We start from the raw sequence: 19771 nt of genomic DNA, 5'->3' as shown, positions 1-19771 counted from the left end.
GGGACAGCACCAGGGCATGGCTGGAGCTGGCCCAGCAGGGATTTAGGTTGGCTTTTAGGGCAAGGCTCTTCTTTCCCCACAGGCTGCTGGCACTGCCCAGGCTCCCCAGGGAATGGGCACGGCCCCGAGGCTGCCAGAGCTCCAGGAGCATCCAGGGATGCCCAGGCTGGGCTTGTTGGGGGGTCTGGGCAGGAGCAGGAGCTGGATCCATGATCCTGTGAGTTGTTCCCACTCAGGACATTCCATCATTCCATGCCCTCTCCTGTGCATCCCTCTCTCGGACACCCACAGGGGGCATTTTTAGGCAATCCCAGATTAAGGAAGAAGCAGGAGCCGTTCCCAGAGCGCTCTGGAGGCTCCGGGAAGCCGCAGCTCGGGGTTTGTGGGGGTTCAGGAGGGTTTTTGGAGGATTTGGGGGGCGCGGGGCCGGCGCTGCCCGGAGCAGCAGCACCACCCAGCGGCCACAGCGCGCAACCGCGGGCACAGCTGGAAAAACAGCTGGAAAAGCAAACAGCTGGGAAAACAGCTGGAAAAACAGCTGGAAAAGCAGCCGGGAACGGCCCAAAGCACCTCGAGCACCCCGCGGAAGGGGGAGAGCCGCTCTTGGGAATTTTTTTCACCCCATCCCTCTCCCCTCTCCAGGAGCGCGTTTGGTTAAATCGTTAAAGGTTGCGCAACATCTGCACGGGTTAATTGCGGCTGTTAATTACAGCTGCCGAGAGCCCGGGGAACGCGGCGATTTCGGGGCAATAAAACAAGACGAGGCACGAAAGGATGGTTCAACAGGCGGCGTTTAATGGGGTGTGAGGAGGGAGGGAAGGGGACGGGAGAGCTGCAGCAGAGGTGTGAATTATTGCACCATAATTCTGGCCCTGCAGGGGTTGGGTGCAATTAGTAACTGTTTTCATGTTTGAAATGCGTTTTCTCACACCATAAAAAGCAGAAATGGAAAGTAATCGCTAGTGGGAGGGAGGGCTGGTCACCGAGTTTTTATTTTGGGTTATTTTGGGGTTGATTTTTAGTGGTTTTGGGGGATCCCGCTCGGCTTGGAAACTGCAGACCCCAAAATTATTGAGGTTATTTCTCTGTGTTGAAGTAGCTCTCCCTTGAAATATTAATATGAATATCACGGATATTCAGGGTAACTCCAGTTTATTTGCACCAGGTTTTCACCAGATTAACTTCAACCACTTCAGTTTCCCGTGCCCAGCTCCTGAGCCCTCTTTATCTGGAAAGCAGGAAAAGATTTTGTTGCTTTTTTTTTTTTTTTTTTTTTTAAATGTGTTCAATTCCAACTCGTTCCAGTTTAATTTTGGGAAAGCTGAAAAGTGAAGGAAAGCAGATATTCCCAAAATAAAAAATATTGTTCGAGACCCTTGATCTGGCAGCTGGAAATGCAAAGTTTGATTTTACTGGGAGCTGGGTACCCAAACTGGGCCATAAAAATGCAATTCCAGGGATGTTTTTCTCCAGTTATTATTAAAAACCTGGGAGGGTGGTGCCTGGGGTTATCAGCACAACCTCCTTTCATGTGTGTACATCTATAATTCACTATATTAACATCCCTCAGCAGCTCCTTAACCAGTCTGATGGCAAAAATGGGAATCTTTAAGAGGGAATTCAGGGGTTGGGAATGCAGGCAGCAAGACAGAAAATTGATTGGTTGTTTGAACTTTCACTTAAGAAAGACTTAATGGGATGAGGATTAATTAATCAAGGGGGTCTCTGGGGCTGCTGGGACCACAGAGGTGAAGATAACAGGAAATGGATCAGGTGGGTCAGGCACTTCCAGGATTTTTGTGGATGTTCTTACAGAGATTTTGATTTTTAGCTTTGCCCACTGAAGTTTTTCCTTCTGGGGTGCGTTGGGAAGAGCATTCCCAGCAGGTCAGGGCTGATCCTGCCCCTCTGGCCAGCCCTGGAGGCACCTCTGGGGTGCACAGGAGCAGAACAGGCACCAGAGAGGGGCTGGAATCTCCTCTGGGGATATTCCAGAATATCCACAATCCGTGCCCAGAGCTCTGGGGCGAGCCCAGGGCCCCCCGTGGTCCCTCTGAGCTCACCCAAACTGGGGGGCTCCTTTTAGCAGCACTGAAAGAAAGAAAGAAAGAAAGAAACCAGGTTTAAATCCACGCTCAGTATTCAGCAAAGCTGTGACCAGATCTCACTTCTTCCATCTTTTCATGCATCTTCTTACTGGGGATTCTGGGATTTGGGATTCAGGGACTCAGGAGTTCAGGGATTTGGGATTCTGGGATTCAGGGATTTGGGATTCTGGGATTCAGGGATTTGGGATTCAGGGATTTGGGATTCAGGGATTTGGGATTCAGGGATTCAGGGATTTGGGATTCAGGGATTCTGTGATTCAGGGATTCTGGCAGTCTGTGAGTCTGGGATTCTGGGATTTTAGGATTCAGGGATTTTAGGATTCAGGGATTCTGGCAGTCTGTGATTCTGGGATTCTGGGATTCAGGGATTTTGGATTCAGGGATTTGGGATTCTGGGAATTGGGATTCAGGGATTCTGGCAGTCTGTGAGTCTGGGATTCAGGGATTTTAGGATTCTGGGGTTCAGGGATTCTGGGAGTCTGGGATTTTAGGATTCAGGGATTTTAGGATTCAGGGATTCTGTCAGTCTGGGATTCAGGGATTCTGGGATTCAGGGATTCTAGGATTCAGGGATGCAGCTGAGCAGAGCCCTCGCAGAGGGAGCCGTGGCAGAGCACAGCCAGGCTCAGACAGAGAAATCCATTTCAAGGAGTGCAGCAATGAAAGAGTGAAGAAAGTCACACCTGGAGGAGGCAGCTTCCATCCCTGGGCTGGGATGCTGTACTGGAATTCCAGTCCTGGGATTCTGAGGTCCTGAAATCCATGGATTGCCTGCTGAAATGAGGGGGTGATGACTGAATCAATCCCATTTCAGAACCTGCAGTGTCACCCCAGCCCAGGGCTCACTCTGGGGAGGATTTGGGGGGTTTATTTTAATCCCTGGAGATTGAATTCCCTCCTGTTCCTCCCTGTGACCTCCCACCAACTCTGATTAACAAGCAGGTGATGCTGCAATTCAGAACTCCACAGGTTTTGTGCTCTTTTTGTTCCTCCTGAAGCCCATTTCATGCAGTTGGATGTTGCTTTTTTTACCAACAGGATTTTATCCTGAAGGAAAGCTGCCTGAAAAAAAAAAAAAATAAATTAGATATTGTAATATCTGAACTTGTTACTCAGCAGAAAAATCTAATTTCAATCTGCATCTTCACTAGTGACTTTTGAAAAGTTTGGGAGTTTTGTATAAATCCTGCCTTGTAAACAGATGCAACAAACAAAATGTAAAACTCATCTCCTTAAAGAACAACAAAAGGATATTTTCCAGATGGGTTTTCTGATGGGAGATCAAAGTCCTCGTCTCAGACTTGGGAAATTTCCCTTCCTTCAGTTTTATCTGCATTCAGATCATCCAGCATTTGGGGTTTTTTTTTTCAGCAAAGGCAATCGTCTCAAGGAGCTGCAGGAGGATGCTCTTAAAGCTGAAGAAAATAGAAAAGATTTTATTAAAAATAGGGAAAAAATAATCTGTGTGGGTAAAGGGGGAAGGAAAGTCTTTGATTCCTTTGGTTTATACAAAAATGAGACATTGCAAAATCCCAGCTTCACCTGCAAAATGAAATAGTTGAAAGCAAAATGAAATAGGAAAGAGTTGAGAGAACTAAGTTGGACCAACTCCTTTTTGGGCTTCTCTGATTTCAAACCTCATCCAAACCTGTGGCCAGAAAAGAATCCCTTGGTGGTTTTAGAGGAGTCTGCGTCCCCTGAGGAGCTGCAGTGACAAGGGAGGAACGGTCCCAGGGGCAGAGGGCAGGGCTGGATCTTGGGATCTTGGGCAGGAATTGTTCCCTGGCAGGGTGGGCAGGGGCTGGGATGGAATTGCCAGAGCAGCTGGGGCTGCCCCTGGATCCCTGGCAGTGCCCAAGGCCAGGCTGGACATTGGGAGCTCCTGGGACAGTGGGAGGTGTCCCTGCCATGGCTGGGGGGACACTGGGTGGGATTTGGGGTCCCCTTGATGTCCTGCATGACAATTTTTGGTTAAAAGAGCTGCGAATGCTCAGCCCCAGAGTAAAGGAGGAGTTTTCCCCTTGGAAATTTTAATCTGGATTTCCCTCTCTTCTTCTCTGGTGTTAGGGCATGGGTTGGACTTGATGATCATCAAGGTCTCTTCCAACCTAGAGATCCTGTGTGGAATTCTGTGGGGAATTCGTGGAATTCTGTGGGGAATTTTTCCTGCCTGGTATTAATGGGAAACAGCAGAAGAGCTTCACAAGGAAAAAAACATTAAAATAAATGAAAAAATAAAATAAAATAAACCAAAATAAAATAAAATAAAATAAAATAAAATAAAATAAAATAAAATAAAATAAAATAAAATAAAATAAAATAAAATAAACCAAAATAAAATAAAATAAAATAAAATAAAATAAAATAAAATAAAATAAAATAAAATAAAATAAAATAAAATAAAATAAAATAAAACAAAATAAAATAAAACAACATCAAATAGAATAACATAAAAGAAATGAAAACATATCTATAAATAAAATAACATAAATAAATAACATAAATAAATAAATAACAACATAAAATAAATAATAACATAAAATAAATAATAACATAAAATAAATAACATAAAATAAAATATAAAATATAAAAAATTATAAAATAAAAAATAAAATAAAATAAAATAAAATATAAAGTAAAATAATAATAAAATATAAAATAAATTATAAAATAAAATAAAAATAAAATAATAATAAAATAAATTATAAAATAAAATATAATAAAATATAAAATAAAATAAATAAAATATAAAATATAAAATAAAATAAAAAATAAAATAGAAAATAGAAAATAGAAAATAGAAAATAAAATAAAATAAAATAATGTTACAGAAAGCTCACTTGAAGCTCTCCCAACAAGGGGCATTTACAGAGCTGGAATTTCATTACCAGGGCACTTCCAGCCTCTGTTCCAGGCTGGCTTGCTGAATTTATCCCTGCAGAGCTGCCCACATTGATTGTGTTTGTGTGTGTTTGTGATTGTGTTTGTGTTTGTTTTCATGTTTGTGTCTGCAGACACCCGGCAGGTGCAGCCCTCCCCACCCTGGTCCTACGACCAGTCCTACCAGTACCTGGGCTCCATCGCCGCGCCCGCCGTGCACCCCGCTACGCCCATCTCACCTGGCCGTGCCGGCGGCATGAGCTCGCTCACAGCCGAGCTCTCCAGCCGCCTCTCGGGTAAGGACAGCGCCCCTGGGCCCTCCATGGCACAGGGACACCACACTGCTGGCCCTGTCCCCACCCCTGGGCCCTCCATGCCAAAGGGACACCACACTGCTGGCCCTGTCCCCACCCCTGAGTCCTCCATGGCACAGGGACACCACACTGCTGGCCCTGTCCCACCCCTGAGTCCTCCATGGCACAGGGACACCACACTGCTGGCCTTGTCCCACCCCTGAGTCCTCCATGGCACAGGGACACCACACTGCTGGCCCTGTCCCACCCCTGAGTCCTCCATGCCAAAGGGACACCACACTGCTAGCCCTGCTGGCCCTGTCCCCAACCCTGGGTCTTCCATGACAAGGGGATGCTTCCTTGGTGACAAACTGGTGGCCCTGTCCCCACCCCAGCTACCCTCACACCAAAGGGACACTTTCCCAGTGACAAACTGGTGGCCCTGTCCCCACCCCTGGGCCCTCCATGACAAAGGGACACTGCCTTGGTGACAAACTGCTGGCCCAGGTGCTGCCCCAGCCCTTCAGGGGCTCTCTGGGCAAAGCTGGTTCCGAGGGTTTGGGGGATTTGTGGGAAGAGCAGAGAAACAGAGAATTTTAGGAAATGAGCTGAGTTTTGATAAACGAATCACAGAGTTAATGAGGTTGGGAAAGATCCCAAAGGTCATCGATTCCCAGCTGTGCCCGATGCCCACCCTGTCCCCAGCCCAGAGCCCTGAGTGCCACGTCCAGGTGACACCTGCAGGGATGGGCACTGCAAAGCTCCCTGGGCAGTTCTTTCCAAGGCCTGAGCTCCCTTTCCATGGGCAAATTCCAGCTGTTGTCCACCCTGAATCCCAAACTGGTTTGGAGGGGAACCTTAAAGCTCATCTCATCTCATTCCCACCCCCTGCCAGGGGCAGGGACACTTCCCACTAGCCCAAGTTGCTCCTGGGGTTGGGAGCCCAGCATTACCAAAAAGGAAGAAAAACGAGGAAAAGCAGCACTTGGAATCTGTGAGAATGATTTAGATTGCTGAGGAATTCTCAATTAGCAATTATCAGATTGCCAAGAAATGGATGGCACAGATATTCCAGCTCTGTTTCCTTCCCTCCCTCTAAATCCAGAGCACAGCAGCTTTTGGGTGGACCATTGGCTGCAGGATGGTGGGGTTGGACATTTTAAATGCTGCACTGGATTTTCTCATTTTCCACGTCCATCAAATCGTCCTGCAGAGCTTTAGAAGCCACAAGAAAAAAGGAAGTGAAAACCACCCCGATTCCACCACGTTTAACTGTCCCTGACCTGCACATCTTGACCCAATCTGGGTGTGCAGCAGCAGGAATTTTCTATAAATGAGCGAGAGCCATATCATTCTAATTTGCATACAGCTTTTGCAAAAAATCCCTCCTTTAACTCCACATCTTGCTCTCATTTGAAGGCTCAGGGTTTCTTCTAAGATCAGAGGGAACCACTTGAACATGCTCCAGCCTGTTTTGTTGTTGTCTTGTAGAGCTTGCTTTGAAAGCCTCGCACCAAATCTGAATTATTTGTTAGGTCTGGGTGATAATTGCGTTGTAGAGAGGGCTGAAAACACAGGGGGCTTTTCAGAAAACAGCATTTCTTCTTTTTTAAAGAAGTCTTGTAAAAATTCTCATTCTTTATTTACACAGAATTAGAAATTTTTTTTTTTTTAAAGAAATTAGAATGCCCCTTTGTTTTCCACCAGGACCCCCAGGTCCTTCTCCTTCTTTTCCCACCCATGGCCACAGGGATTTTCCTTGGAGCTGGCAGAGTTTCTCCATGCCTTGTGAAGGGACCTAGAAAGGTTTTATTCACGTCAGCATCCTTCTTTTCCCTGTTCCAATTCCTTACATTAAATGTCAGTCAGCATTCCTGGGAAAACGTGTCCCAACCTTTGCTGTCACCCACAGCTGGTGTCTCTAAAAATTCACTCTTTGGCAGAACAAAGAGCAAATTTCAGGAGGATTTTAGGCCCTGCCAACTAAAGACCCAGGGGAAAAACAACAACACGGGATATGTTTGAGCCATCTTGACGTTAAATATCATTACTATGCTTTTTGCCAGGGCTGGATGAACCCTCCTCTGATTAACGAGGTATCCAGGCAGTTTTAGGAACTTCCTCAGGAATGAGGTGTGGAAGTAACATTTAAAATCTGTCACCTCAACCATGGCTCCTCCAAAGCTCCTGCTGCTCCACTCCACCGTGTGTTTCCCCATGTCAAACCTAAAGGTGACGGGGTTCAGGGGAATGAAATGTGTTCCCATTAGTTTTCCAGAAAAAAACTGGATGGCAAATCCTAAAGGAAGCAAACAGTGAGTTCAGAGCTCTTCTAAGAAACTGAGCTCGTCAAGGTGGGCTGGTGGGTCCTGATGAGCTTTCAGAGCTTGGCTCTGGAGTGAGTCTGCTCCAAGAATCCCAGACTGGGTCTGCTCCAGCTGGAATCTGGGGAGAGCCAAGAGCTTTGTTTTCCCTCTGCTCCTCCTCAGGAGTATTTCCTTCAGCACACGGCTCCTCTGCTGCAGACTCCACGCCTTGGCTGCCAGGAGAAGTTGTCTTTCTTCTGGAAAGATTTTTATTTTCCGTAATTATTATTGTTATCTTAAGCAGGCAGAGCTGCCAGCTCGGAGGATGAGACCTTCCATTAACCTGAGTCACGATGAGGATCCTTGCTAAAGTCGATCTGCTCCGCTTGTTTAATCCGGGCAGGGAAAGAGAGGATGGGACCAAACGTAATTCCATGGATAAAGCAGAGCAGGGTTTGATTCTCCTGTGGAACATTTCAGAGCGAGAGGTCATGGGCTGGGCCAGGGGAGGCTCAGGGTGGGCAGCAGCAGGAATTTGCCCATGGAAAGGGAGCTCAGGCCTTGGCAGGGGCTGCCCAGGGAGCTTTGGAGGTGCCCAAGGAAGGGCTGGACGTGGCACTCCAGGTGACAAGGTGGGCATGGGGCACAGCTGGGCCTCAATGATCCCAGCTGTTCTTCCTGACCCAATCAATTCCGGGATCCCCTAACATTCCTCTGCCTCCCTTCCCTTCCCCACCTCCCAGGAGCGTCCGACCTGACGGCGTTCAGCGACCCCCGGGTGGGAATCGACCGCTCCTTCCCGGCGCTGCCGTCCATCTCCGACCCTCGCATGCACTACCCGGGAGCCTTCACCTACACACCCACGCCCGTCAGCTCCGGCATCGGCATCGGCATGTCGGCCATGTCCACGGCCAGCAGATACCACACGTACCTCCCGCCGCCCTACCCCGGCTCCTCCCAGGCTCAGGGCAGCCCCTTCCAGACCAGCTCCCCTTCCTACCACCTGTACTACGGCACCTCGGCCGGCTCCTACCAGTTCTCCATGATCTCCGGCGGGGATCGCTCTCCGCCGCGCATCCACCCGCCCTGCACCAACGCCTCCACGGGCTCCACGCTGCTCAACCCCAACCTGCCCAACCAGAGCGACGTGGTGGAGGCCGAAGGGAGCCACAGCAACTCGCCCACCAACATGGCCAGCACGGCCAGGCTGGAGGAGGCCGTGTGGAGGCCGTACTGAGGAGATCAGAAGGAGCTCAAGGGGTCAGGACTAAAGGACTTCCCATTTCCCAGCGGGATCCCAGAAACTTCCTTGTGGGCCCTGCCGCGTTCATCCACGAGTTTCAGGAGCAAACCCTTCCGAAGTCAGCGCTCCCAGGAGCGGAGGCTCTCGTCGCCAGGCCCTGGTGGAGCCGAGTCGCTCCGGCAAAGTGTTCCCGGCAGGAGAACGAGCTTCTGGAAAGGAGGATGCTCCAGTTGGTGGTGCAGAGGTAGCGAGGGTGGGTAGAAGGGTATCCAACCTGATTCCAGGCCTGTGGCTTCCCAACGTGCCTGGGCTTGAAGGTCTCCACAGCCCTAAAAGAGAGTTTCGGTTCACTTCTATTTTTAAGACTTAAAACCTTAAAAAAAAAAAAAAAAAAAAAACCCCAAAAAAGAAAAATAAATCTTAGCGAGTTTACTGCATCTTATGGACGTTTTAAGTGTAAGGAAGTATAGGAAGATTCCCAGAGGGAAACTGTGAACGCTTCTGTTTTAGCAATGCTGTGAATGAGAGGTTTTATATGTTGGACTTCGTTCTTTCTTTTCTTTGTTTTGTTTGTATATTCCAAAGAATATGGAAATTTTTATTACTGGGGTTTTTTTTTTTGTTTGTTTTGTTTTGGGCTTAGATTTTTTTGGTGGTTTTTTATTTTGTTTTTTTTTTTAGGATGCAGCTCATCCTGCTTTGCATCTAATTTGTTTTATTTCTCTTGGCACCTTATAAATTGCAAAAAAAAAAAAAAAATTTTCTTTTTTTTGGTTTTAATCATGCTTGCTTCTTTCTTGCTTTGTCAACTGAAAGAATCAGCCCCTTTTTCAATGAGTTAATTTAACTTTTTATCTCTTGGACTTTTTTTTTTTTTTAACACAACGGCTACAGCCTTGGGTCATTTTCAACTACTGTATTTCTTTGATGAGTTCATTGATATTTATGCTTGATATTTAGACTTTTCTTATTTGTTGATACTATTATTATTTAAATATGCCTATATTAAAAAAAAAAAAATATCAGCAATTGCCTTTTTTTGGTAGCAGCCAAAGTCAAATTTCTCACATTGAAAAAGGCTGGAATAACGATGGGCAAAAGTGACCTCCTAATTCCCTAAAAATATTGTTTACAATTATCTCACTCTCATTTTGCTCAGTTTAGATCCTCAAAGGCATTGAGGCGGCCAATTCCTGCTGGAAGGCACCAAAATCCCTGGGGATTTCTGTACCTTTCCAAGTGGTGGAGTCATCTCTGCCTCCTCCTATTTTGTCACCAGTGGTGACTCTCAGGATCAGGAATCAGGATGTAGATACTTCCTAAGGCTAATTCAATGTTCCCTAACGAAATACCTGCCCACTGGAGTGTCAGGACACAGGGAATGGCTTCCCACTGCCAGAGGGCAGGGATAGATGGGAACTGAGAAGGAATTGTTCCCTGGGAGGGTGAGGAAACCCTGGAATAAAATTCCCAGAGCAGCTGTGGTTACCCCTGGATCCCTGGAAGTGTCCAAGGCCAGGCTGGAGCAGCCTGGGATAGTGGAAGGTGTCCCTGCCCACGGCAATTTTGGTGGATGAGCTTTAAGATCCCTTCCAACCCAAACCATTCCCTGGTCCTGCGATTCCCACGGTGAAGGGGAAGTCCTGGCTCTGACGGAATCTGGGTGAGATTTTCCCCCAGGATTTCTGTGCAGCACTAAAGCCACGTTCCATCCTGCTGGCAAACACATCCGCTCCTGGACGGGGCTGGAGAGCTCACCTGGAAACCTCCAGAAAATCCAGGGTCTGGACAATCCTTCCGTTTCCATCCTCTGGGAGAAGAGGAGGGATTATTTGAAGTTGGTGTAGCCAATGTTGTGCCCTGTAGTAAATCTACAAGGCTTTTACTAGGAGCAGGTTCGGCAGGGAGCCGTCACCGCCGCCCGTCGTCCCAGCACAAAAATATCAGATGTCACTGTAACGTTTTTGGCACTATTTTATTGAGGGTTTGCTCTTGTACTACTCCTTAACTCCAAACTGCTGATGTTGACACGTGTCAGTCCCAAATGAGCTGATTATTATTTAATGTACCTCTCAAACCAGAGGAAAAAAAATTGCAGGTCAACTCAGAGAGTATTTGAAAGCAGGACTTCAGATCAGTGTTTGATGTTTTAAGAAAAAAAAAAGAAAAAAAAAAAAAGTTAAAAGGATTCAAATTAAAAAGATCCTTGGCTGCAGGCAGCAAAACAGCTGGATTTATTTAAAACCATTTGTTTTTCAAGTTTTCTCTTTTTTTTTTATAGATATATATATATGATTTTGCTTCTTTGTTTGAGTTGGATGCAGTAGCACTTTGGTATTGAAAAGAATCGAAGAATTTCCATTGTCAATAAGGTCGTTTTTGTGCAGAAAATAGGGAGTGTTTCAAGAGATCTCAGCAAAAGCCCAAAATGCTTCTGTTAAAACACGTGGCCTTGTGCTTTTCATTTAATGGAATATCCTTTATAATTTTCCAGAGTTTGCTCTGTAAGAAAAGACAGAAAACATCCAGATTCTATCAGAAATATATTTGGAAAGTCTGGAGACCCTGCTGAATACAGAAATACAGAGACCCCCCCTGGTTGTAGCATTTCCTCAGCTGGACTCTCACCTCTTCAGTACCCTAAAATAAAAGTCCCTCATCTCTGAGCAGTAGCTCTGCTGTAGAATCCTTTCAGCACATTCTGTGCAATTCAAACCCTAATTTATTCCAGCTCTCAATTAAAATCCTAATTGATTACAGCTCCCACATCTGCCTTGTGACTGGACCACCAAAGTGCACAGAGCTGGGAGTGGGAACACAGCAGGGAGAGGAGCTTGGAGGAGCCAGGAGGGGCCAGGTGACCTGGAGAGGGAATTTTAATGAAAGCATGGAGTGATAGGACAAAGGGGACGGTATCAAGATGAAGGAAGCAGGCTTAGATGGGATATTTGGAATTAATTAATCCCTGTAAAATTTGTGAGGCCTCAGCACAGGGTGCCCAGAGAGGCTGTGGATTCCACAAGCCTGGAAGTGTCCAGGGCCAGGTTGGACAGGGTTTGGAGCACCCTGGGACAGTGGGAGGTGTCCCTGCCCATGGCTGGGGTGGCTCTGGGTGAGTTTAAGATCCCTTCCAACCCAAACCATTCCATGATTTGATGATTCCGTGAGTTCAGCCTGGTGGCAGAAGTGAGGTTGGTGTGGTCACCAAGGTGAGCTCAGTGTGGTCACCAAGGTCAGGTTGGTGTGGTCACCAGGGTGAGCTCAGTGTGGTCACCAAGGTGAGCTCAGTGTGGTCACCAAGGTCAGGTTGGTGTGGTCACCAGGGTGAGCTCAGTGTGGTCACCAAGGTGAGGTCAGTGTGGCCACCAAGGTGAGCTCAGTGTGGTCACCAGGGTGAGCTCAACACGGTCACCACATTGCCAGGCCCATGGGACACCACAATCTCCTTTCTGCTACAGCCCTTTTAGCCCCCAAAATTGAAACTCACCAACCCTGGAAGCTAAAAAATTGGGGATTCAGAGGAAGAGGGAGCTGGCAACTCTCAGACCCTAAATCAAACATTTCTTCTGTCTCCACTCATCCTAAAGGTGAGGTTTGATTTGGCTCTCCCTGATGTGAACAGGATGAGGAAATACAGAACTGGTCACCACCACATTTCCCTGTGAATGAAAATTTCCTGGGATTTCCCAGTGTTTCCCATGTTTTTATTGCCAGCAACCAAATTTTGGAGCTCAGCCTCTCTGGGTATGTCCAGCACTGCAAAGGAAAGGAAAAGCCAAGTTCATTATCCCTGGCAATTAATCTGTTTAATCACTGTGGGTTTCAGTGTATTCACTCATCAGAAACCACAGTTTCTGTAAATATTTGGGTTTTTAGCCATCGCTAAGGATGGCAGAGTTTTTCAAGGCTGTGAAAATGCTCTCACTGTCTTTCCTCTTGTATTCTAAGAGCACTTAACAGGCAGGAAAAAAAGACACTTGGATAAAACATTTCCCCCATCCCCATCTCCAGATCAGAGTGTATGAGCATCTATTTTTATATGGATATAATAGATAAATATTTATATCATTTTATCATCCCGGGATGCTGGATGGAATCAGAAAAATGGAATTCTTGTGCTTCTGCTCTGGAGCTGCAGTCAGCAGAGTGCTTTAGGTACCTCACCCTCCCAAAATTCAGCTCCTGTCTGTTCTCACTCTCAGCTTGGGTGCTCCTTTCACAAGACACAGCTCCTTGTGCATGTCAAACGTCTTCAATGTAAATTTTGCTGGATCTGAGGACAAATATTTCCCTCTCCAACATTTAAACTCATTTAAAAGCTCCTGCTGGCTCTCAGAGCATTGGAGAGGAGCTTTAATGCAGGGAGAAGAGGATGCAGGAGGGTTTGATTTATAGAATGATGCCAAATTCTCCGCTGGGAAGGAGAGAAATCCTCTCCTCCAAAAAATATCCCAAATTTCCTGCGCTCTTGAAACATTCACTGCTGCTTCCTGGGTGACCTTTTCCATGGGTGTGTTTGAAATTCAGGGAGGAGTGGATCTGTTTTCTGTCCTCGGAGCAAAACTCTGCCTTGTTTTTCTGCCTTGTACCATTTTCCCGTTGGATTTTCGTTCACCTCGCTGGGTCAGTCCCAACCACTCGGTGTTTTTCTCCTCGTCCTTCAAGGGTTGCATCCCCAGAGTTGTATTTATGTCTGTAAATAGATTTCCAAAGCTTCCTAGGCAAAATATTTAGTGCTTGTAATTACTCTGCATTTTTCTCTTTTTTTTTTTTTTTTTTCTGTTTTTAATGAACTTACCTTTGTGTTTGCTGAAATACTGTAGTGAGACTTATTTCTTTTCCCAATTAGTTATTTTTAGGCTTCAAGAGGAACTACATTTTATTCACTTTTGTAAACAGTTATAGCATGGTCTCTATCCAACATCATCCTTCACTTTTTTTGTGGTAGGGGAGAAACAAACATAAAAAAGAAAAAAAAAAAATTTTAAAAAAATCTGTGGGTTATTTGTGGTATTTTGGGTTGGACAACTCCAGCTCTTTTTAAAACCAAAATTTCAGTGAGAGGTGGTGAGGCTGAGGGGGGACACAGCCCCATCAGAGTGGCACCAGAGGGAATTTGTTCAGCATTTTCTGGCTACGTTTACAAAACATTTCCCCTTTCAACGCTGAACTTTTCCTGAAGGGGAACCCATCAGGTTGGGGATTTTATTTTTGTGGGGGTTGATTACCAGGGAATTCTTTTTTTTCCTGGGGAGGGCAGGGGTTGGCTGCTGATTTTTGGAAGCAGATAGGAAAAGAGAATCGAGCAGATTATTTTCCCCCCACTCCAGGAATCTCTAGATATCACCCCAGGGTAAATTCTTGCTGTCCACAGGGATGGCTGTGTCCAGCACCACAGGAGAATTCATTACAACTACCCAGAGCAGCTGGACTGCTGCAGTAGTTCTAATGAACACTTTTCTTCCTTTTTTTTTCCTTTTCTTTTCTTTCTTTCTTTGTACCACAGTTTCCTCTGTAAATTCAATATCATAATTAGTGTGAATGACAAATAAAATGTTTGACAAGTATGCACATGGGCCTGCTGCATTCTTTTATCTGGGAGAAGAAAACCCTGTCAGGGAAAAAGGAGCCATCAGGAAGAGGGTGCTGACCTCACATCAATCACAACATCAAAAATAGGTTTCCATCATTGATTTTTTTGCAGTTATTTCTTTCTTTTTTGTTGAAATGGTATTTTCCTGCTGTGGAGTAAGCTGGTGGAAGGCCTGGAATCCAACAGGACACCAAAGCAGGAGGGAAATTTTACAGTGAGGTTGCCCAGGGAGGTTGTGGATTCCCCTGGATCCCTGGCAGTGCCCAAGGCCAGGCTGGACATTGGGAGCAGCTGGGACAGTGGGAGATGTCCCTGCCATAGCAGGGCTGGGAATGAAATGATCCCTAAAATCCCTTCCAATGCAAACCATGCATAATTCCATTAAAGGAGAGTTTGCTCCTCCAGCAGCCCAATAATTGCATTTTATCCTTGGCTCCTTAATTAATTTCAGTATTTCAGTTCTATCTCCAGCTCTTATTTTTCTTCATCTTTTCCTTCTTGGATTGGATCCTTTTTGCTACTGATGGTTTGAACCTTCCTTGAGGAGCATTAAAACAGATTTTAAGGCCACGTTACTTAAAAGATTTGGGGTCTTTTCACTTTAAATAAATAAACAGAAGTGTTAATGAAACATTACTATGGGTGTACCAAGCTTTCAAAATGAGCAAAATATATTGAAAGTTCATTTTTAAAGCCTCTGGATCCAGGCAGATATAGATAAAATACCTTCTAAAATTTGCCCTGCACAACATATTGCATGATTTTAAAGAAGTTTTCAGTAATATCCTTCTCCACAATAATCAGGGAATCACAGAATGGCTGGGGTTGGAAGGGACCTTAAAGATCACCCAGATCCAGCCAGGGGCAAGCAATTTTAAATATATTAAAATTTATATTTTAATATAAATTTTACATATTTATATTAAATATATAAATATATTTATATTATAAATAAATCTATTCACATATATTAAATATACATTTAATAAATAAATATTATATCTAATATTTATATACATTTAAAATATATAAATATTATATATGTAATATTTATCCATTATCTATTTATTATTTATTATGTATTATATACTATATATGATATACTATAATATATATATTATATACTATATATGATATATATTATATATTACATATTATAAATTATATATTATATACAATATTATATATAAAATATTATATATTATATAATATATTATATATATTATATATATTATATACTATATATTATATACTATATTATATATTATATAAAATTAAAATAAAAAAGATAAACTATTAAATATAACATATATAGTATAAATATATAACATAAATAATATAAATATATAATACAAATATATATTCTATTAAATATATTTTTATATCATTTTTATCTATATTTTATATAAACAAGGATTGGCTTTCAGCTGCTCCTCTCAGTGAAGTGAAAAACCAGCTACAAAACAAAGTACCAAAGGTGCATTTTCCTTCTGACAGCTCATAGAGCAACCCTCCATCTCTCAAACCATAATCCATATTATCTATTTAAAATTCAGGCCGAAACACGAAGAGAAAGCAGTGACTGAGTCCCAGGTGCCTCTTTGGGGGCAGAAATGTTGGCACCCCCATCTCTAATGTGGTTTTTGGTTATCCTGCTCAGCCTGGCCCCCCCTGACATTTCTTTCCACCCTAAAATATTGCAGCGGTATTTTTGAAGAGAGTCCGCCGCAGATTCCTCCCCTGACCCCGTGAAACCCAAGAGCGTTTCCCTGGAGGTGGGTGATGAGGCAGAGCACGTGTTTATTTTGCCTCCGGCTTTGACACGCAGGAAAAGAAGCCACAAATAGCGATAGTCAAAACAAACCCAAAAATACCACACCCAAGGGCATCGCAGCAGAAATATCTGCTGCTGAAGACAGGACAGGGAACAGAGCAGCAGAGCTCTGGTCGTGGAGAGGGAAGGTCCATGGATCCCACCTGGAGCAGATCCATGGATCCCCCTTGGAGCAGATCCATGGATCCCCCTTGGAGCAGATCCATGGATCCCACTTGGAGCAGATCCATGGGTCCCCCTTGGAGCAGATCCATGGATCCCACCTGGAGCAGATCCATGGATCCCCCTTGGAGCAGATCCATGGATCCCACCTGGAGCAGATCCATGGATCCCACCTGGAGCAGATCCATGGATCCCCCTTGGAGCAGATCCATGGATCCCACCTGGAGCAGATCCATGGATCCCACTTGGAGCAGATCCATGGATCCCACTTGGAGCTGATCCATGGATCCCACTTGGAGCAGATCCATGGATCCCACTGCCTGTCCTTGTGGAAAAGGCTGTGTCCTCCTTCTTTGCCAGGCAGCTGGAGTGAGGAGAATCCTTCCCATCCCGAAACTCCCCAGTTTCCAGATGTGTGGCACCTGTTCGATGCTGGGTGAGGGGAAGGAGCAGGGGCAGCTCCCTCTCCTGCCCCTCTGCCTTCCTCCCTGCCCAGGACAGCTGGAAAAGAGGGAGCTGAGGGCCCAAGGGAAGCCAGGGCATCGCTCCACTACACTGGTTTGGGCAACTGGGAATGTCCAGCTCAAGCCTCCCCATGAGGAGGAGGAGGAGGAAAGGGCACAGCAGGTGATGAAGACCGAGGCTGGAGGCTGCAGGTGGTTAGAGGAGGGGCTTCTCGTGGCACTTCACACCCAGCTTTTAATGAGCTGTAATTACAGAGGCCACTGTCTCCCGTGCTCTCCCACACACCTGAGTCTGAGGGTGCATTAAACACCATCAGCCCTCAAGGCACCGTCCAGCTCCACACAGGTGTCCTGGAAAAATAACCCAGGTGTGTGTGCAAATCCACACAGGTGTCCTGGAAAAATAACCCAGGTGTGTGTCTAAACCCACACAGGTTCCTGGAAAAATAACCCACGTGTGTGTGCAAATCCACACAAATCTCCTGGATAAATGTTGCTAGATGTGTGGCAAATCCATAGAGATGTCCTGGAAAAATAATCCAGGTATGTGTCCAAACCCACAGGGATATCCTGGAAAAATAACCCACGCTCCATGGGGATTTTCTGGAAAAATAGCCCAGATGTGTGTGCAAATCCATACAGGTGTCCTGGAAAAATGTTGCTAGATGTGTGGCAAATCCATAGAGATGTCCTGGAAAAATAACTCGTGTGTGTGTGTGCAAATCCACAGCTGTGTCCTGGATAAATAATCCAGGTGTGTGTTCAGCTCCAAAGGAATTTCTGGATAAATAACTCAGGCGTGTGTCCAGCTCCAAGGGAATTTCTGGATAAATAACTCAGGTGTGTGTCCAGCTCCACAGGAATTTCTGGATAAATAACCCAGGTGTGTGTCCAGCTCCACAGGGATTTTCTGGATAAATAACTCATGTGTGTGTCCAGCTCCACAGGGATTTTCTGGATAAATAACCCAGGTGTGTGTCCAGCTCCAAGGGATTTTCTGGATAAATAACCCAGGTGTGTGTCCAGCTCCACAGGGATTTTCTGGATAAATAACTCAGGTGTGTGTTCAGCTCCAAGGGATTTTCTGGATAAATAACTCAGGTGTGTGTCCAGCTCCACAGGGATTTTCTGGATAAATAACTCAGGTGTGTGTCCAGCTCCACAGGGATTTTCTGGATAAATAACTCAGGTGTGTGTTCAGCTCCAAGGGAATTTCTGGATAAATAACCCAGGTGTGTGTCCAGCTTCAAGGGAATTTATGGATAAATAACTCAGGTGTGTGTCCAGCTCCAAGGGATTTTCTGGATAAATAACCCAGGTGTGTGTCCAGCTCCACAGGGATTTTCTGGATAAATAACTCAGGTGTGTATCCAGCTCCAAGGGATTCTCTGGATAAATAACTCAGGTGTGTGTCCAGCTCCAAGGGATTTTCTGGATAAATAACTCAGGTGTGTGTCCAGCTCCACAGGGATTTCTGGATAAATAACTCAGGTGTGTGTTCAGCTCCACAGGGAATTTCTGGATAAATAACTCAGGTGTGTGTCCAGCTCCAAGGGAATTTCTGGATAAATAATTCAGATGTGTGTCCAGCTCCACAGGGATTTTCTAGATAAATAACTCAGGTGTGTGTTCAGCTCCACAGGGATTTCTGGATAAATAACCCAGGTGTGTCCAGCTCCACAGGGAATTTCTGGATAAATAACTCAGGTGTGTGTCCAGCTCCACAGGGAATTTCTGGATAAATAACTCAGGTGTGTGTCCAGCTTCAAGGGAATTTCTGGATAAATAACTCAGGTGTGTGTCCAGCTCCAAGGGATTTCTGGATAAATAATCCAGGTGTGTGTTCAGCTCCAAGGGATTTTCTGGATAAATAACCCAGGTGTGTGTCCAGCTTCAAGGGATTTCTGGATAAATAACTCAGGTGTGTGTCCAGCTCCACAGGATTTTCTGGATAAATAACTCAGGTGTGTGTCCAGCTCCACAGGATTTTCTGGATAAATAACTCAGGTGTGTGTCCAGCTCCAAGGGATTTTTTGGATAAATAAGCCAGGTGTGTTCCCTTGGGTGCACACAGCTTTTCCCTTCCCCAGCAGTAACACAACCCTTGGATCCCAGGGGCAGGAGCGAGATCCCTTTCCCTGGAATGCTGTTCCCAGCTCAGTGTGTGTGGTCAGGGAGCAGACAATAAACTGCATTATCTGCTCCCAGCCAGAGCTTGTTCACAGCCTCCCGAGCTCAGAAATAAATCCATCACTGCTGGGCTGCACTGCCTGCTAATGGCCCTGTGCTCCCCAGACATGACTAAAATCTGACTCAGCCCAGCGCTGTAAAAGGGCCAAAAATACCATTTTTCCTTGTCCCCGCATCTTTTTGCATCACTCAGTTCCTTACAGGGCTGTGAGATGATTTGGGAATATCTCAATTATTAGAACATCACCTTTGCTCCCTGTTTTTTTTTCCCTTTGTCGATTCCCTTTGGGATGCCCTGTGGAGCAGGACTTAAAAGTGTAGGCAGGAAAGGAATGTCCGAATTCCAGCTCATCCCACCTCCTGCCTGCTGGGGGAGGGAGGCACAGAGCAGATAAAAGCGTGTTTAACCCTGAGGAGAAGGAAAAATAAAAGCCCAGAACCTCCAGGTCCCCATTGGAATGTCTAGCTACTGAATTAGGAAGCTTGTTTGCTGGTTTTAAGTTACAGGGACACCTCGAAGTCTCCCAGACTGGATTAGTCAGCACGAGTCACTGTCTGGGAATTGTTTGGGTTTTTTGACGGGAGGATAAAACAATTTAGGGAGAAAATCTAATCCACAGATTTCCAAAGCAGAGCAGGGAGGGGGGCAGAGCTGAGGGCTTTGGATAAACCTGGCTCCTGAGGGAATCGAGGCTGGA

At 45.4% G+C, this 19771-nt stretch overlaps 1 protein-coding gene across 2 annotated transcripts in view; it reads left to right on the top strand.

Annotated features, from left to right (window-relative positions):
- RUNX1 (RUNX family transcription factor 1) overlaps positions 1 to 9248 on the top strand; it is a 165619-nt gene extending 156371 nt beyond the window's left edge. For both annotated transcript variants that reach the window (XM_086883935.1, XM_086883934.1), the window contains 2 exons: positions 5123 to 5284; positions 8331 to 9248. In XM_086883935.1, the coding sequence (XP_086740061.1) occupies positions 5123 to 5284; positions 8331 to 8824 (656 nt within the window). In that variant the 3' untranslated portion in view covers positions 8825 to 9248. The remainder of the gene's footprint in view (positions 1 to 5122; positions 5285 to 8330) is intronic.
- Positions 9249 to 19771: the final 10523 nt, after the last annotated feature.

Source organism: Cyanistes caeruleus, chromosome 3 (assembly GCF_971803275.1).
Source record: "Cyanistes caeruleus chromosome 3, bCyaCae1.hap1.1, whole genome shotgun sequence".
Taxonomy (NCBI): Eukaryota; Metazoa; Chordata; class Aves; order Passeriformes; family Paridae; genus Cyanistes; species Cyanistes caeruleus.
Note: the sequence above shows the minus strand (reverse complement) of the source record. Positions and strands in the feature narration are given on the sequence as shown.